Raw genomic sequence first — 18,430 nt, forward strand, 5'->3', positions numbered from 1 at the left:
GTCTTTCCATATGCTCCCACCCATCATAGTAGTCTTTCTTTGGTCCATCCTAGTCTCCCAAAGGCTGTCTCCTCATCTGGAAGAGACTTGGACCCCAAATAGCTGCCCCATATATGACTGTGGGTGTAACCAGGGTGTCAAAAAACCACAGTTTGGTACACAGTTCATGAAACTACATGTGAGCACATTGCCTCCCCAATGAAACTGAGAGTGAGAGAGAGGGTGGGTGTGTTTGTGGGTTTGAGTTAGTGAGAGTGAGAGTGAGAGCCACAATTGTCCACAATGTTCATAAAGTAAGAGAAACCTAAGTGCCAAGAAGGATCTCCTGTGACATTCATCATTTCCTACATATCATCCATGACAACATGATAACTTGTGGCCTCTAATCCGACTCCATAGATATGTAGCCAAAACAAGGATCCAAACAAGGCCTTCATACATCATTGTGTATGTGTAGGATCCAACCTATACACAAAAGACAAAACAAGCTATATGCACGAACATAAAGGGATTGGATATCACACTCATCTCCTAGCTGTAGAGCCAAACGGGCTCACCACCGAGCTTGGGAGCAAGTAGCATCCGGGTCATGACCACATACCAACGACTATCATCCCATACCACCATCCCACTATACTAACACGTTGGCCTATGGGCCAAGAGTCTAAGAGTGATGCTCATAGAATGAATGTGCATAATAGGGACTTGAGTCCTATAAATAGGACTTGACCGTCTTAATCTCTAAGTGCCCTTAGTGCATTCGCACAACGTCACTTCATGACCATCGTGGCCAATGCTACTAGCACCCATTTGGATGTCCAAAGATTGAAGTATTTCACATAGTGATAAAGATTATCGTGTTCATGAAATAAACACTAAGCACATCATTTGTTGCTACAACCTCCTCTTCTCAAGAGTCCACCCTGGTTACACCCACATTTCAGATTTGGTGGGCTTTTTGTTTTCTCTTTGGTGCAATTTCCTATGCTACCTTGTTATTTTGGGTTAGCTTTTGGACTTTATGGACCGTTTGGAAACTCTACTACTCAGCAACATTTGAGCATGTCACTGCAAATGGCTCGTCATACTTTAGAAAATCTTTGTACCAATTTCTTTCTGGCTTTCTAGTCACTAAAACATTAGATTCTTTTTCTTTTTTTCTTTTTTCTTTTTTTTTTGGGGGCGTGGGATATGTCAAATTGTCAATCAACCACAATAGAACAAAAGATTAGCAGGTGTGTTATTAGTTGTTTTCTTGTACAATGACAACTTATTCTGGTTCTTCCATCCTGAGTGTCAGTTTTTTTTTTGGCAGGATACTAGCACCATTTGTTGTCTTCCATTGATTGGCTGATTTGTCAACGAAGATGATGAGGTAAGACAGCTGAGTAGCTTCTTTCTTTAAGCTGCTGACAAAAACCTCTTTGTATTTCACCTGATCCTGGCTGAAATACCAAAGAGTCTTCATCCTATGCTTGCTATCCTGCATATGCCTATATCAAAGAACTAGTGTACAGAATTACAGAACAGTTTGAATATTTGAAGTCTCGTTTGAAAATTTCACAATCAAAAACCAAAGGCTATCAGGAAAATGCTTTGCAACTACTACATCTTTAGTTGGATCTCTGCACAGCAAACATTGCAGACAAATTACATCTGCATTCAGTCCACGGTCCAACTTAAAAAAAGGGAATCATTAACTTTTCAGAGAGTTACTTACACGGGTATAACCCGGGTTCCATAAGAGACATAAACATTATTTCCCTGTTGCTTTTGCTTGGCCTTTTCTTTGGACCGTTTGTCCTTGTTGGGATTGGTTCTCATCAAAGACCATAGTGGTTTACCTTTTATCACAGACTCCCCTGACTCAGCTGTAGCATTCAAGGGCTGATACTGCAAAGCAATCACAAATAAGAATGTCTTATTTACTTGGGCTTGCACTAGATTTACAAAAATGAGCAAAATAGCAGTCATCTGACTGGCCTTCTCCTTTCCTTCAAAATGAGCAAGCTTGAACTCCCAAATGTATGGCTCATGAAAACATCGCACAAGGTGTCAGAGATGTATGTAAGTCAAACTTTTGACCTTACCATAGCTTTGAAATTAAGACAGGCGATAGTCAAATGTGACAAAAACTACGATAGAAAACGGCAAACCTCTCTTCTTCACGTATGAAGAATTATCAGTAAAGAGTAGAAAAGCCCTGGCCCCCAAAGCCCATCCTCCCCAACTAGTCCCTCTCCCCATCATAAACTCCTTCCCAACTGTTACCATCTCCCCTGCCCTCCCCTTCTTTCTCTGAATTCATTACCTTCCTCCTCGTTCTGCAAGACAGACACTAGACAAAGCTATAATCAAAGGCCACCCACCTTAAACTTAATTATTCAATATTCCTGAGCCAAATACCAAAACCAACCTTCACTTTTATAGAAGTCCTCCAACTAAGTGTCAAACCATTGCCTTCCCAAAACACAATTCACTAATGCAAAAGGCATCCATTAAGAGAGTGACTATTCACTCACACCCTTGCCATCAGCCTCATCTCCTGCTGCCACCATTCCTACATCGCCCTCTTAGATTTCCACACCCTTCTCTCCTTGCCACATCCCCTATTTTTCAAATTTCCTCACATGCCAGTTGATTCACACACTGGCCCTCTTCGTTCATTTACTGCCAGTCCACCCACCTCCCACCTCTTCTTCCTTTATGATTACCCCCCCGAAAAAGGCATGTTGCCTGCTTGTAATACGCCATGCATTGCCAAGGTAATTTGGGCATAAGCACACACATGAGCTGGCCCACAAGTAGGGAAAGACATAACTTTGGAGCCCATGCCCCAACATGATGTCACGTGTCAGTTGGACAGGTGGCATTGTCCATTCGCTGACTGGTCAGCCAAAAATAAAGGGATGCCTCCTTTTTCCACTGTCATCATCAAAGAGAGCCAGATTTTACCAGTTCATGGACCCACCAGTCAAGGAATGGGAATAGGCAGATAGGTTGGGCATAGTTGCGAGGGGTTTCTGAAATGGAAGCCATGAAACAGGCTTCATAGGTTTCATTATCCATACAAGTTTCGTAACAAGTTAGAAACAGATTTCATTTGAGGTGGAAAAAATATCTGAGACTTCATATACACACAGAATATGGCTCATGTAATGTACAAAACACAATTGGCCATGATTCATGATCTCATACAATGCACATGAAAATCTTACATAGCGTGAATATTAACATGCATTGTGATCCATTATCAGTGACCAACATTAGGTTTAACTATAGAACCAGCCATAAATATATACATACTTCATAAACAACTACTCGAACCAAATTCTTGTAAGCAATGCAAATATCCATCATATCATGTAAAAAGAATCCCTGATAAATGTTGATTACAAAAGTTCAAACATATATTCTTCATGGTAGGGCTTTTCGAAAGTTTAAAATAGGTATTTCATAAGTTTATGAAATGCTCAAGTATGAAACAAGGTTCCTAACCTTACAAAACAGGGTTTACGAAAAAAAGTATGTGTGTATAAGAGAGCTTTCTAAATGGCTCTCTCCTACCTCTTCCTTAAGTGATACACTTTAGTCAACTATTGCCTTACAGTTTCTGTAAGAGCCAACTTGGCAGCCGAACAAGGAAGTTAAGAGCCAAAGATCAACAGGTGAAGATGAAGTAGGCAACCAAGATTTGGCATATGTTTAAGGGGCTCATTTCCAAGATCATTTTGCACGAAGGTCCATATCCTAGAATGTTGGCATAACAACCATGTATTCTAGATCGATCACCTAGCAGGCACAACCACCCTTATTGCATCTCCCATCAAGTGCTCACATCTTCAATTCCCTAAAGATTTTTTTTTTTCCTATTGGTTGAGTGGGGTCAAGTTGATCACTCCATGTCAAGGCAGATGGAATGAAGGTTGGAGCACGGTGTGCTTCTAGACTTGGTGGAAGCAGTTTATCTTCCTATGATCGTGTTTTGAGTTTGAGAGCACCCAATGTGATTCAAGCACCTAATTTAGTGCCAAGTTTGATCCAAAGAGTTTTCCCTTGCATAGACAGAGTGAAGACAAAGATTCTCACGGGGAGCAAGAGTGCTCCCATGCCACTAATCATCCAGCTTTTCCTCCCTTACTACAACAGGGCATGACTACTAGTGGGATAGAGGGCTTGACTCATAGATAAGCTTTCCAAGCATAGTTTCCACATATTTCAAAAATGTAAGTTTCCAAAACAGGGAAGAAATGGTGTTTCAGATTTTTCGCCATTTGAAATTTCCACAGAAACAGAGGCTATAAATGAGAGCTAGTGCTAATCAAACTACAATCACTCAGCAATCTTAAGACAATGGACATGACTAATTCAGCAAGGTTGTGGAATTGGCCAAAATGGCTTACAAAATTTAAACCACAAGAGCCTGCATGTGACATTAAACTTGACTCCAAAGAGTAACATCTGAGACTCATGAGTCAAGGAGCAAAGGCTGGTATAGCAGGCCACAGCACTTCTTAGGCTGGTGTAGCAGCATAACAAAAAAAGCAAGTGCAGCAGACACGAGGAGAGGTGGAAAAAGAAGATGAGACCCATCGTTCTCGAAGTAAGGGAATTTTTTTGCCCCACAATTTTGGGGACTGGAACATGCTTCTCTAAAATCAAAACAGCCATGAACAGTCACTCCATTTTGAGAGCCAAAAAATTGGCATTTCTGGAAAAACTGTCTCCGAGGGAAGTTCTCCTAGGCCCTTCAGGAGTTAAAAGCGTGCAAGTTATCCATCTCAAAGTCCTATGCTACTTTTAGGTATTGCTGCCAGCTATTGTCTCTCACCCACCACTAATGGAACATGTGCTAATGTACTTGGAATAGCCTAAAATTTCAATTCGTACTATTGGTTAAGTTCCTTTGGCCCTCATACAGCCCATAAACAGATTTTTCGAACTTTAGTAGGACAATTACCTCACAGTTTGAACAAACGAAATGAAGGGCATTGCCACATTCATGAATCATCCCTCGCCTCATACCTTCGCCAACGTCCTTCACTTCTTGTCTACATCACCAGCTGTCCTTGCAGCCAGCCTCATCAATGTTGTTTCTCCAACCTACTACTGGCAACATCTACTACCCCACCATCTTCAATCATCCACTACATCTTTTGATGTCATCACTAGTGAAACCAGCCTTCCTCCTCGGATAAGGTGGTAAATAGCCTGATTAAGCACTAATTACAGCAAGCATAAAATTCATGTAAACTGAAAATGCACACTTTACCACTTTAATCTTGGACATTGGACATCTTGTTGGCCACAATAGGCACCCTTTGCAATATTTCCTTATCTTATATTACAAATGGAAGCAGTACAACTAAGATCCTCTAATGTCCTCTGCTAAGACAAATTCAGCCCCAAATCTGATATCAGTTGGTTGGCCTCTTAAATCTCCTTGAAATCCCTCAATTTCAACTACTAGAGTTCAAGTCCTAGGCCCTCAATTCTAGGCACACATCTCGAGGCAGCCGGAAAACCCCAAGTCTTGTTGAAAATTTAGGGTTTACAGAAAAGATTGACAGAAATATCTTCCTCTAATGGCTCAAACTGCTGGAAAATACTACGATAACTCAAGAGATGACTCAGAGATGAGAGACAATGCTATAGAGAGAAATTTCAAAGTTTCATCACGAGAAATGCTACATAACTACTACTGCCCCACTCAAACAGTCATGGAAGCTATCACCTATAGGTTAGGACCACCAGAAAGACTGCTATCTCCTCCTCTATCCTGTCATCTACACTGGAAGGACCTTGGGCTGCTGTCACCTACTCTTGGAGGGCTCCAAATTGGTGTCACTTGCTATAAGACTAATCCCTGGTGGCTATAAATCACATCAGCAACCTCTCCGTGCTCTCTAACAGCCTTCTTCTCTCTCATAATGGCTAGAATAGACTTCCACTAGCCCCTAAAACCATTTGTCGCACTTGCATAGGCAAGTTTTGCCAAGTGACAACCTTTTACTCCCATTTTCAGCATTATCCAAATTATTCTATGCTTAAAAAACTAATTTCAGCAACCAATAATATTAAATTAGCTAGGCAATTTTGTCTTCCAAGTATCCCTATTCAGCTATTGTAAGACCTAGGTTTGCATGAGCAACATAAGCTCAACTATACTATCTCAATCGCCTTCATCCTCAAACCTTCCCACTCCTATTGTTTTCCTCTCACTCAAAGGTGTAAGGTGGTACCATTCCCTCAATGTGGAGGACAATTCTCCATCTTCTACATCCAAGCACCATCCCACAAGACCCAACTATTAAGTTCCACAACATCGTCCATATGCTTCAGCACAAGCTACTACAACTCACACTAAAGCATGTTGGAGGGAAGTGCATCTCAATCATGGCAGCTAGCTAAAGAAGTTGGAAACAAATCATTGATAACACGGAATAATTGGTGACCCAATGCCTTCATCTTAGCCATGCCTTGTGACAACTTTCACATGATCCTTTCAATTTGTATGAACCACATTCTCTCTATGCACTCCTATTATGCAAGAACCAATTATTAGTCACCAAGGAGACAAATATCGTACCTGCAGTTATTAGTCAACAAGGAGACACATACTTTACCATTGTGTTAATAGAGGAAGCTCTGGAAGTAGAACTCGGCTAGGTTTATCCATTGTTCCTTCAAGTCCACGTTTTGTTTCATAAGAGCATGAGTTTTATGCCTTGCATTCTCATTTCATTTTCTCCATTCTTGTAAACATCTAAATGTAGATTTAGAACCTTTTTTTCATTCCACCATAGGTTATCCCATCTTGTCTCAGGTTAGCTTGGACTCTATGTTTTTAGGACATCTTTAGCTCAAATTTACTATCCATAGGTGTCTACCACTTTGCACCATGGTGCCTTGTTGCTAACAATACTACTCTTGCACTATGCACCACCCATGTCATGATAGTGAGTCTCACTTTGACCTTAGGTGCTCATCTGTTGAGAACCCTCCTTATACAGTCTACATCCCCCTCCCAAATTGCTCAAATGTAGGGATTTTCCTCCCTTGCTCATCGTAACTCGCTCACCTCAATCAAGGGAAATGAGACTCAAGAGGGTAGGAATACAAAAGAAATTTCCCTAGCAATGTGTACCTAAAAAGAATAAGCTTCGTACTTTACACTTACTGAGAAAACTTCAACCACCTTGACGACAATTGTTGCTCCAAGCCAAGGGTACTTATATCCAAATGTAAGGCAACCTCTCCTATCCAACCTTGGCCCCATTGGGCAGCAATAATCATAGTTTGTGGCGGTTGAGAAATAGTACCCCAAGGCAATTATGCACTTTCACCACCCTCTAATACCCAATATCATCAATGGCTTGTCATTTGTCATTTGGATTATGGACCACCCCCTCGATCAATGACTCATGGTTTACCTAATTGGTTCAGGGTTCGAATCTCCACTTTTAGGCTAGTTCCCTAGGGATTCCTAGGCTAGTCAAGTTTAGGCTCCTTAAGCTAAGTTAGGCTTTCAGCCAAGTTAGCTAAGTTAGGCTAGTCACTCTCTGGGCCAAGTTAGCTAAATCTTAGCATGATCTCCTTTTTGAACTCTTAGGCTAAATTAGGTCAATCAACCTAGATCATTACGTACCTCCGTAGGCCAAGTCATCCTTCGGAATCTTCTTTTTTTTTTTTTGCACACTCCACTATGTATATTTCATAAATTCCGAAATGTGAGAGGTGAGATAATGCACAGAGATCGAAGCTCAAATAAGAGTACAGTTAACAGTGAAGAGAGTGTGTAAGTCTGATAGCACCACACCCATTACTATAATCTGAAGAGTAAGATGCAAGTACAAAGCAAAACCATTTAACCTTAGGGCTCCTAGAGTGTGTTCACACCCAAAAGATATAAAACACTATAAATGCCCAAATTGTGTAACACATGCACATAAAATCAAAGAGAATAAATCTACGACAAAAAACCTCTCATAAGGAGAGTAAAAAGTGCCCCAATGTCCTACCAAGGATCACCGACACTCCTTTGTGAGCGTAGACACGAGTCAAACCCAACATACCCCCCTAGAGGGAAGAGTGATCAATATATAAGGTTCATCCACCAAAGGAGATCAAACTTAAAGCATTGCGCAATGCTTCAAATTTATTAGGAGGAATAGCTTTGATGAACATAATTGCCACATTACTAGTAGTAGGACACTAGACAAGGTTGATATCTCCTATATATAGCCTCCCTATCACAAAGTTACAGTCGATCTCTATGTGTTTTCAGTGTGCATGAAACACTAGGTTCTTTGCCACTACAATGGCACTCTAACTATCAGTAAACAAAGAAGTCGGCTCAGTGACAAATGCATCTAAATGCGCCAACAAATGCCTTAGCCATACACATTCAACTATGGTAGTGAAAGCTACCTTATATTCAACTTCCCATTACCATGTGGCAACAATGGATTGTTTCTTACTAAACCAAGAGATGCAAGATAAGCCAACAAAAAAACAATTACCACTCCTAGAGTGACGTGAATCAAAATCACCAACCCAATCTAAATCAATGTAAGCATATAGTTACAGTGGTCAACCCTTGGAATAAAGCAATCCAAGAGTCCTAGTACCCTACAAGTAATGAAAAACACACTTCACAGCATGCCGATGTGACATGCGTGGGCACTGCATATATCTGCTCAAGGCTGAAACTGCAAATTGAATGTCCGGTCTTGTAATGCATAAGTAAATGCGACATTCAACTGCTAGAGCACACGTATGAATATCAAACAAATCACTGTCATCACACAAGGACAGCTTAAGTTCACGTTTCATTGGTGTATTGACTGGCTCGCAATCCTATAGGCCAAACCTCTCAAGAAGTTTACCAATGTATCTAGATTGTGACAATCCAATGCCTCTAGCATCATGAATGAATTCAATTCCCAACTAATAGTGCAAAGGCCCAAAATTTGACATCTCAAAAGTTTGCTGCAAATTTTGTTTCAATACTGAAATCTGATCAACGTGTGACCTTGTAAGCAAAAGATCATCAACATAAATACATATGACCAGCAAGGGTTCCCCCTCTTTACATACGTCAAGTAAAGACTTTGATGAGCTGTTTATGAACCCTTGGTTGAGTAAAAAAGCATCAATCTTTGCATACCAAACTCAAGGAGCTTGCTTCAAATCATATAAAGCCTTTTTCAGCTTGCAAACCAAGTGTTCGGATCTCACAACTACAAAACCAATGGGCTATTGTAATACACTTCTTCTTGAAGTTCTCCATATAAAATGCAATCTTTATATCACGCTAGAGCACAATCCATCCATAATGGGCAGCCAAATCAAACATAGACCGAATGGTAGTCATGCGGGATGTAGGAGCAATTGTCTCCTCATAGTCAATGTCTTTCTCCTATGCGTGGCCCTTGGCCACAAGCCTGGCCTTATATTTATCCATGGATCCATCTCCATTTCTTTTCAGCTTATAGACCCACTTTGTACTAATGGCTTTCTTCCCAACAAGCAAAGAGACTAAATCCCATGTTTAAATTCTTTATGATAGAACTAACTTAGCTTGCATTGCTGCCATCCAATGCACACTCTGTTGTGCATCCTCAAAACATTCAAGCTCCTCATCATCAAGTGTATCTGCCGCCATAACAAACTCCGTGGTATATGCACCATCATCCATACAAGCTTGCCCTATAGTACGACCAGCAATAGGAGCATCCAAGTGACTATCTTTCATGGTCTGCAAATACCATCTACGCATCTACCTAGCTTCTTGACTGTGTACAAGCTTTGAAATTCAGCATCTTGCTGAATATTCACATCAGCCATAGGCTGATTTTCTTCAATACCCAATGGAGCAGCTGGCTGAACATTAAGTTTACTTGTTGAAGCTCCAGCTGTATGACCGAAAGAAATGGGCAGCACCCTAATATACATCAAAACCAGCAAGGGATAATTCTGATTTTTCATCAAGAACCACATCCCTACTGGAAAATCCCTTCTTAGAGACAGGATCATATCCTTTGGTCTCACTGCTATACCCCACAAAAATGCATTTAACAGCCTTAACCAACTTTTTTCTAAGTACCTTGGGAATGTGTGCATACACAAGACAAAAGTACAAAAGTCCAACAGAAGGTTTCTAGCTGTTCCAAGCCTCAAAAGGTGTGACATTCTTTAATGCCTTGGTGGGACACCTGTTCAAAACATGGCAAGCACACATAACTACGTTCATCCAAAAATTGTAGCAAGCTCTTTGCTTTAGGCCTACATCTGGCCATCTCCATGAGTGACTGATTCTTCCTCTCTGCAACCCCATTCTGTTGTGGAGTATAAGCAATAGTGTGTTGATAGACAATACCTTTCTACTTCAAAAAGAAATTCAACATAGAAGACATGTACTATCCCCTTCAGTCTGAACAGAGAGTATAAGTAGTAGTATACTGATAGACAATGCCTTTCTGCTTCAAAAAAGAATTCAACATAGAAGACATGTACCCCCCCCCCCCCCCTCTCAGTCCGAACAAAGAGTATTAACACTGTAGACAGATTGATTTGCAACAAGTACTACAAAAGCCAAAATGGTATCATACACTTCTTACTTTTTCACCAAAGAGTAGAGCGAGCAAAAGCAAGTAAAGTCATTATTGAAAGTGACAAAATAGTAACAGCCACCCAATGACTTTGTCTACATAGGCCCACATATATCCAACTACACAATCTGTAATCCGGCAATTGCTCCGAAAGCAACATCACCCCTCACATATATGCTCAGGAGGTCTCTCCAAGAGAGAGAAATCATCAAGCATCTGTGTACAATGCCTAAGCATCAACCTGTCTTAGTTAACATGCCCCATGTGAGCATGCCATAACTCTGCTTGTGACATAGCATATAGCCTTGGCTATGCGCTTCCTACATTCTCTAATGTACTGACCTTGCTTTTTGCAATAGTAGTACTTGCCCTTCTTGGGTTGTGTGCCCCCTTATTCTTGCTACTCTGTGAAGTATCTGAAGTCCCAAAACTTTACGGAGCATTTTTATCTTGGTTGCCCTTGCCCTTTTGCCTTGCCATTAAAGGCTACTCAAAGGCAGTGAAAGGTGCATCACAAATAGGCATCCCTCACTCCTCCTCCTCCTTGGCTATGCACTTTCTATATTTTGTGATGTAGTGTCTTGGCCTCTTGCAATACTGCCACTTGCCCTTTTTGGCTTGCATGCCCCCCTATTTCTTGCTACTCCGTGAAGCACCTTAGGTCCCAAAGCTCTGCGGAACATTTTTAGCTTGGCTGCCCTTGCCCTTATGGCTTGCCATAAAAGGCTACTCAAAGGCTATAACATCCACACCACTATTATTTCTCTCTACTCTTCCTCTAAGAACAAACTAACCAACTGAAGGAAAGTAAGTGGTTGTGGGGTAATCCTCATGGTGAGCTTCAAAGCCATACGAAAAGTGAAATAGGAGACGGGCAATGAATGCAAAGTAGTAGATATCATCTGTGTATCTTAATAATACTCATCTATATTCATAAGCTACTCACACAAGTCCTGAATTTTATTTAAATGATCCTGCATAGAATCACCCTCATCCATCTTCACAATCTCAAGCTCTTTCTTCAAGAAAGAGATGTGTCTCATTCTTTCTAGTAAACATCTACTTTGACATCAGCCATGCTTCTCGTGAAGAAGTTGCAGACTGAATGTGGGGGATGAAAGACCGCTGAACTGCCAATGCAATCAGCGACCATGCATGTGCATCCCGTGTGTCCCATGCCTTTTGTGCTGCTGATCTTTGGAAAAGTGGCTAAGCTAGAGAAAACTAAGTTGCCTGTTGTCCACATCCTCCAGGGGGAGGTGTAGAAGGAGCCACAACTCCTGGCCTAACTTCTTCACTACTGACATAATCCCAAAGATTCCTTACAATCAACACATTCTTCATCCTAAAAGACCATAGAGAATAGTGGTTGCCATCCGACCTATCCTCCTTGGACACATATGTTAATACATCACGTCCCTCATTTGCAATAGTAAATGTCACTCATCAAGGAGCAAAAGAGTAATACTTCAAGCTGGACCAACCTAGAAAATCTCTAAATTTCCAAAAATTACAGCAAACACTTTGCTGTGATTGGCAAATTTAATTGCACACTGTCAAAAATTGTCTGAAGTACACATTGTGCAAGGTGCAAATCGTGCTCAGTAGCACAAAAACTATGAAAGCCCCGCACAAAATCAGCCTATTTCAAATTATCACTAATGTACATTTGCCAATCTCAAAGCTGACAACAAAGCCCCGAAATTTTGACTCAAATTTTCACAAAATCTCTGCAAGGAATGTGTCCCAAACACTTGCAAGAGCAGAGAGATGATGCCCGAGCACAAGCCCCTTCCAATGAATGAGATCTGAATTAAATAATAATAAAATATTTTTATTTTGCCTCTAATTCTAAGCTATGGGAGGCCGATGATGGCTGAGTGGTGGCTAAGGCCTCGCAAGACAGATGCTGGTGGAGCGCGAGCTAAAGGCAAGCGGGCTGCACAGGGACAAGGCACCTATAGTGCTAGCAACGCCTTCACAAAGGGCAAAGGGAGCAAAATGAGCCGTACAAGGCGGCACAGATAGGCAGAGCTTACAAAGGGCGACACAGACAGGTGGGCAGCATTTTTGTTGGCGGGCACTGCAGGTCGAAGCGCTGCAGGCACTAGAGGCAGACTAGGCCAAGCGTCGGCTCAACAGACGCTGCTGGAGGTAGCACAGGGATAGACCAGACAGCATGCACTCAAGCACCTGGCAAGTGAACAAAGTCAGGCCAGGCAGCGTTGGCAGTGCTCACCAACAAGGCAAGGGAGGCTAGCAGTGGGCTACTCTAGTACCAAATGTGAGAGGTGAGAGAATGCACGGAGATTGAAGCTCAGCTGAGAGTACAAATGAGAGTGTGGAGAGTGTGTAAGCGTGATAGCATGACACCCAATACTATAATCAGAAGAGTGTAAGACGCAAGTACAAAGTACAACCCTTAAACCTTAGGGTTGCTAGAGCGTGTTCACACCCAAAAGGTGTAAAACACGATAAGTGCTCAAACTGTGTAACACAGGCACATAAAATGAAAGAATAAAATTGGGGGAAAAAACCTCTCATAAGGAGAGTAAAAAGTGCCCCAGTGTCCTATCGATAATCACCAATACTCCTTTGTGGGAATAGCCATGAGTCAAACCCAACAAGCTTAGCACCACAACATCTCAGTATGAAGCACTAGTATGCAAGTTATAGCTTCTCCTCTGGTAGTTACATGTTAGGCTTGTATTTTAGCTAAGAGAAGTCTACCAAGCCTAACTAGGTTAGAGACATAATTTTCGAACATAACTCGGCAATTGAAGTCGAATTCCTTAACCAACATGGAGACAAATGTAGAGTTCTCTCAACGCTAAGTGTTGGGGAGCCTTCAATTCTAGACAAACACCAAGGAGGAGAATAACTTTCCTATTTCAAGGCTGAGTTCCAAGCACCCCTGAATGCTACCACAGTGGTCGCCTCCCCTGCACGTCTTCCAACAGAGGTGCTCCTTCCTATTGTTCATCAAGTTATGAGCACCTTAATGGACTTCAAATCCTCCTCCTTCAGCCTCAATATCCATGGCTTGAGAGGGAGTCGCTTTTCCCGTATCGTACATTTAAGTTTCAGCTTGCCTACATTTTGTTTGGCATAGAAACCCCTTTGCTTTTGTACCCATGCATTCATCCTTCCACTATGAAATGGTGATTTGGCCAACTGAACAATTTCCCTCCAAGGGCACTCTCCAAGTCAAAACATGTTGCAAGAGTGTGCTTCTTATTGCATTTCCTTTGCACTTGTGTAACATGTCCCCCTTTTACCTCATCCAATGGACCATCCTCTGTGTGTGTGTGTGTGTGTGTGTGTGTGTGTGTGTGTGTGACACTTGCTAAACATCACAATGCATCATCCACATGTCTGAGATGTTTGGCTCCCTCAGAGACTGTCCCTCACTTATTTTGGCATTGTCCTTGTTCCAGGATCCTCCTCAGGAGAATTTCAGATTCGCTTCGGCTTCGTTTCCCGAGTCATAGCTTTGGGAAACATTTCTGGCTCTTTGGCAGATTTATGCGTTCTTTGTCTCAATACTCACTCTTTCTTTTTTGGGTGAGATATTGGGCTCTTTGGACAATCTCGAGTGATCATAATTTGGCATACTTGGGTCGCCAAAACCACCAAATATATGAATCCTTCCGAGCCTCACTACGGCAATCTCTCTATGATGCCAGCTATGAGGGTGACATGGACGCTTCCTGCATAGAGCTTTTCTTTTTATGTTTCTGATAGTTTGGGATAGCCCCCTTTTCCGGGGGTCCCCAGCTTGTAAATTTGTGAGCACATAAATATATTGCACTTGATATTACCAAAAAAATATATGTGTGTGTGTGTGTCTCCCCCTTTTACCTCATCCAATGGACTCATCCCAAGTCCCAAGATGCTACCTCATTCCTTGCAACATCACCAACAGCCTTGATTGTGGTTTTGCACTATGGTTTCACTTCTAGATGAACTTCAATCACCTTTATGATCATTGCAAGATCTTGGGCAATCCTTCGTGGCATCTATAGTCCATTGTCTTGGCTTCTAGGGTGGACCTCTAAGGTGACTTAAAAGAAGATATCCACCAATGAGGATTAAGGAGACATGTTGGGTCCATGCACAAAGCCTACTTTTTCTCTCCCTTAAGAATCCATTTTGGGCCTCAAAGAGAGTGGAAGTTACTCAAATGGTTTTGTGTTTTATTCACAGCATGGAACTTCCATTTGATGAATTTGGTTGGGATAGCAAAGGAAGGAATGCTGGGATAGTAACTTACAAGCCTCAAATTTTGACTTAAACTATTGGCTCAATTCCTTCAGCTCTCATAAGGCCCCAAGACCACTTCTAAATTAAGTTAAAGCAAGATTCTAGAAATTCGCTAGGATGACTGGCTCAAAAAGTTCCATTAAAGGGAATTATGGGCATTGCCACATTCATCCCTCGTCTCAAATCCTCACAATATCTTCCACTTACGCCCCCATTGCCAGCAGCCCTTGCTTCTAGCCTCATCAGTGCTGCTGCTCCAGCCTTTGTCAACATGATCTGTTGCCCCAAAGACTTCCACAATATGCCATTTGTGCTGACATCATTATTGGCTGCTATCATACTCCACAACTGCTACACTTCAGTCTCAGACTGCTGCATTTGGCTGCTGCCCTGAAAACTCCTGCATTTGAGCTACTGTTGCTGTGACACCAGCAGTAGGCAAATCTTCATGTTACCAAGCCTTTCAGATGTGCCTTCTGTAAGCAGGATGCTGGAGACTAAGAAAGGTTTCCTTCTTCCCTGGGTTGATTGTCCATGATGAAGGGGTATTATGTCAGTATTATCCATAATACTGCCTAGAGATGCCAAAGTATTGTCATTGGACAAGCAAGGCAGTTCAGTTGAGAGGGAGATGAAATTTCTTCACCGTGTAGATCCAAGCCTGGGATGCATTACCCAAGGGGCCTTTAGCTGCAGTTGCAAGGTAGATGTACCTTTTGGTTTTGAACAACTTCCATTTGCAGCCAAAAGGATTTACTATCATCAATTGGAGAAGAAGGAATGAGATAGGCGAAAAAAGGATAGTTGCAAACCTTCACAATGGCTGACATTAAATAATGATAAGGATGACTCATCTTAAGCCATGAATATTTGTGAAGACTTATAATGGATGCCACAATAGTTAGGAACGAATAATTAGAGAGCCAAATCAGGCATTAGAGAGCAAGTGGAATGCAGCAGTGACTGCTATAAATGAAGCGATGAAGAAAATTACTGAGCTTCAAACAGAAAGAATAGAATTTCAATTATGAGAGAGATGATATCTAGAAGAAAAATCACTCCTGGAGATGTATTTAGAAGAGCAGGAATCTAAAATAAATAGTAACCCAAACGGTAACATCCCAAGACCTTCACCTCACAATAGACCATAGGCTTTTAGTGACCCAACTTTCCAATGGATCTATTTAGAAGCAATATATTTAGTGCTTATATCAACAACACTCTTTAGCTTGGTAAATACATTGATAAAACTGCAAATTCAGTAAAGTGTCTCTCTATAGCATTGATCAATCTTCATTGTATCAAAATTTCAGCCCAGAAAAGTATTATTCTGGTGCCCAAGACTACCTGATTGCGACCGAAATATGTTGAAAACAACGATGGCTCTGCAGCCTCCAATAGACCTGCTGCTAGAACATCTGCAGAGTGGCGCATTTCCTGCACTCTTACCAAATAAAATATCACTAGACAGAGCGCAAACAGTTTTCCCATTAAAATGTTTATCTGAGATGACTCCTCTTGTGATAGGAGATGTTATTTTCAATGCAAAAAAGTGTCAGGAGATAAAACAGTGTCTCACGGTCAGCAAGTGTACCCACATGTCTCAAGATTGCTCCATCCAGAAAAGTCCTTGTTCTGACACGAAAGCGGCCGTCCTTAGTTTCCTGTAAAGACTCACCTCGCATAGCTTTTGTTACTGCAACTGCTAACTTCTCATGCTCATGTAAACTATGAGAGCCTCCAACTACTACAACATCCTGTCCAGGTTGTGACATCCGCTTAACCTACAAAACAATGTTGCAGAAGTGTTACTATGTTTAGAAAAATTTTCATAAATTTACAGTTAGAGCTAAGGGTTCTTATGTAAAATTTGAATAAAACACTTCTAAAAATATAAATTTCAGTGACATACTATTGGCAAAGCTGCAAATATGGGGCACATTAGAGTGAAACTAGCAGCTGCAGGAAAACAGCAAGCTCACCAACAGATTATGAGATATAGCCATTATGTTCAAACACTTGATTTGAGTGGAAATCAAATCTCCCACACGTCAAAGACTATAGCCATAGTTGCATTCGTACTATGTACAGACTAGTTCGTTCCGTACGGTTCATACCGTACCGTACCATACGTATCCGTACCATTTCATACCAAAAAACAGGCTATTTTTGGCCTCTAAAGACTAGACCGTACAATATCTTCCAACTCCTAGGCCTTATGTTTATTATCATAATTCCAAGTCTCTCGCTCAAACACACACACAGTCTCTCGCTCTCCCAACTTCCAAGATGACTATGCAATTCCAAGAGCATCTCTCCCCCCCCCCTCTCTCTCTCTCTCTCTTTTTTTTCCGTAAAAGGTAATTGTATTAATTACGAAAAAACTTGATTACAAGATAGTTGATGACACTAAGCCATCAGGTGAAGAAGTTCTCTCGCTCTCTCTCTCTCTCTCTTTCTGATTACAAGAGGCACGAGGGCCCTAGGCCAACGTGTGGAAAATCCCCGTAGTAATGCACTAAAAAAGTTACACCAATCATGGCAACGACCCAGAGGCAATTGCCATATGCCAAGGAAGCAAATCCTCCCGAGGGAGCAAGTCGGCGTGTCGGATGAGATCTAGCTGCCAATGCCAGAGGCCTTTAAACCTGGCAATATGGCGTGGTACATTAGAGGCCGAATCAAAGAGAAAAGCATTGCGCGTGGTCCAAATGTGCCAGCATCCCCAATATTTGAAAAAGTGAAATAATATCTTCATATGCAACTATGGCAGTGTGGGATACTTCGGGCGCACAAAAACCCAGTCGAAAGGAGTTAGTGAGGACCCCACCACAGTGCGCCAAATGTGCGACAAGAGTGACCAGATATTCTTGGCGAGCGGGCAAGAAAGAAAACGATGTCGAGCCGATTCCGCCGTTGTGGTACAGAAGAAGCAATTGCCATTTGAGATGCGACGCTTGGCAAGGGCCGAGGCAAGAGGAAGACCACCAATCATTACCCGCCAAAGAAAGACCTTGCATTTGAAAGGTGCCTTATTCAGCCAGCCCTCCATCAGCGTTGTCTGCCACCATGTCAGCAATTTCCGCAGTCCCCAAACAGTATTAGCTTTGTCACCCAGCCATTGGTGATTCTGAATGAGAAGATGATACACCTGATTAGTAGAGGCCTTTTCCAGACTCAACCGGCCTGCAAGGTCCCAGTCCTGCCAAGGGTGATCCACAGCCAGGGCAAGAAAGGGTTGCCTACCCTGAAGCTCCGCCAAAAGCTTTCCCCATAAATCACGGTATCCGCGCGGGATCTTGAAAAGTCGCCTAGCAGTCCGAAAGGATACGAGGACATTGCGCGTGGCAAGGGTAGCATCCGCAACCGACGTCACACCTAAACGGGCCATGCGGTTAAATCTCAGTCTGAGCTGATGTTTATCTTCCCATGAAAGTAGTCTCGATACTGCCAGCAATTCCAGCTGAAAGGAGTTAGTCTGCAAGCGGTCCCCTACCGGGTGCCAACGGGCCTTTTAGAGCACCACTTTCCAAGAGCCGACCAAGTGCAGTAAC

General features: G+C 42.1%; 1 protein-coding gene across 2 annotated transcripts in view; it reads right to left on the minus strand.

Annotated features, from left to right (window-relative positions):
• Positions 1 to 18,430, minus strand: part of LOC148034144 (uncharacterized) — a 276,312-nt gene that overhangs the window by 60,816 nt on the left and 197,066 nt on the right. For both annotated transcript variants that reach the window (XR_015691439.1, XM_087682184.1), the window contains exons 8-10: positions 16,475 to 16,660; positions 16,224 to 16,313; positions 1,721 to 1,893 (exon numbers count right to left, since the gene is read on the minus strand). Coding sequence is in view for 1 of the 2 variants with exons in the window: in XM_087682184.1 (XP_087538310.1) it covers positions 1,721 to 1,893; positions 16,224 to 16,313; positions 16,475 to 16,660 (449 nt within the window). In the remaining variant the exon portion in view is untranslated. The remainder of the gene's footprint in view (positions 1 to 1,720; positions 1,894 to 16,223; positions 16,314 to 16,474; positions 16,661 to 18,430) is intronic.

Source organism: Lygodium microphyllum, chromosome 7 (assembly GCF_053477565.2).
Source record: "Lygodium microphyllum isolate KBCC chromosome 7, Lygodium_microphyllum_v1.1.10, whole genome shotgun sequence".
Classification (NCBI taxonomy): domain Eukaryota; kingdom Viridiplantae; phylum Streptophyta; class Polypodiopsida; order Schizaeales; family Lygodiaceae; genus Lygodium; species Lygodium microphyllum.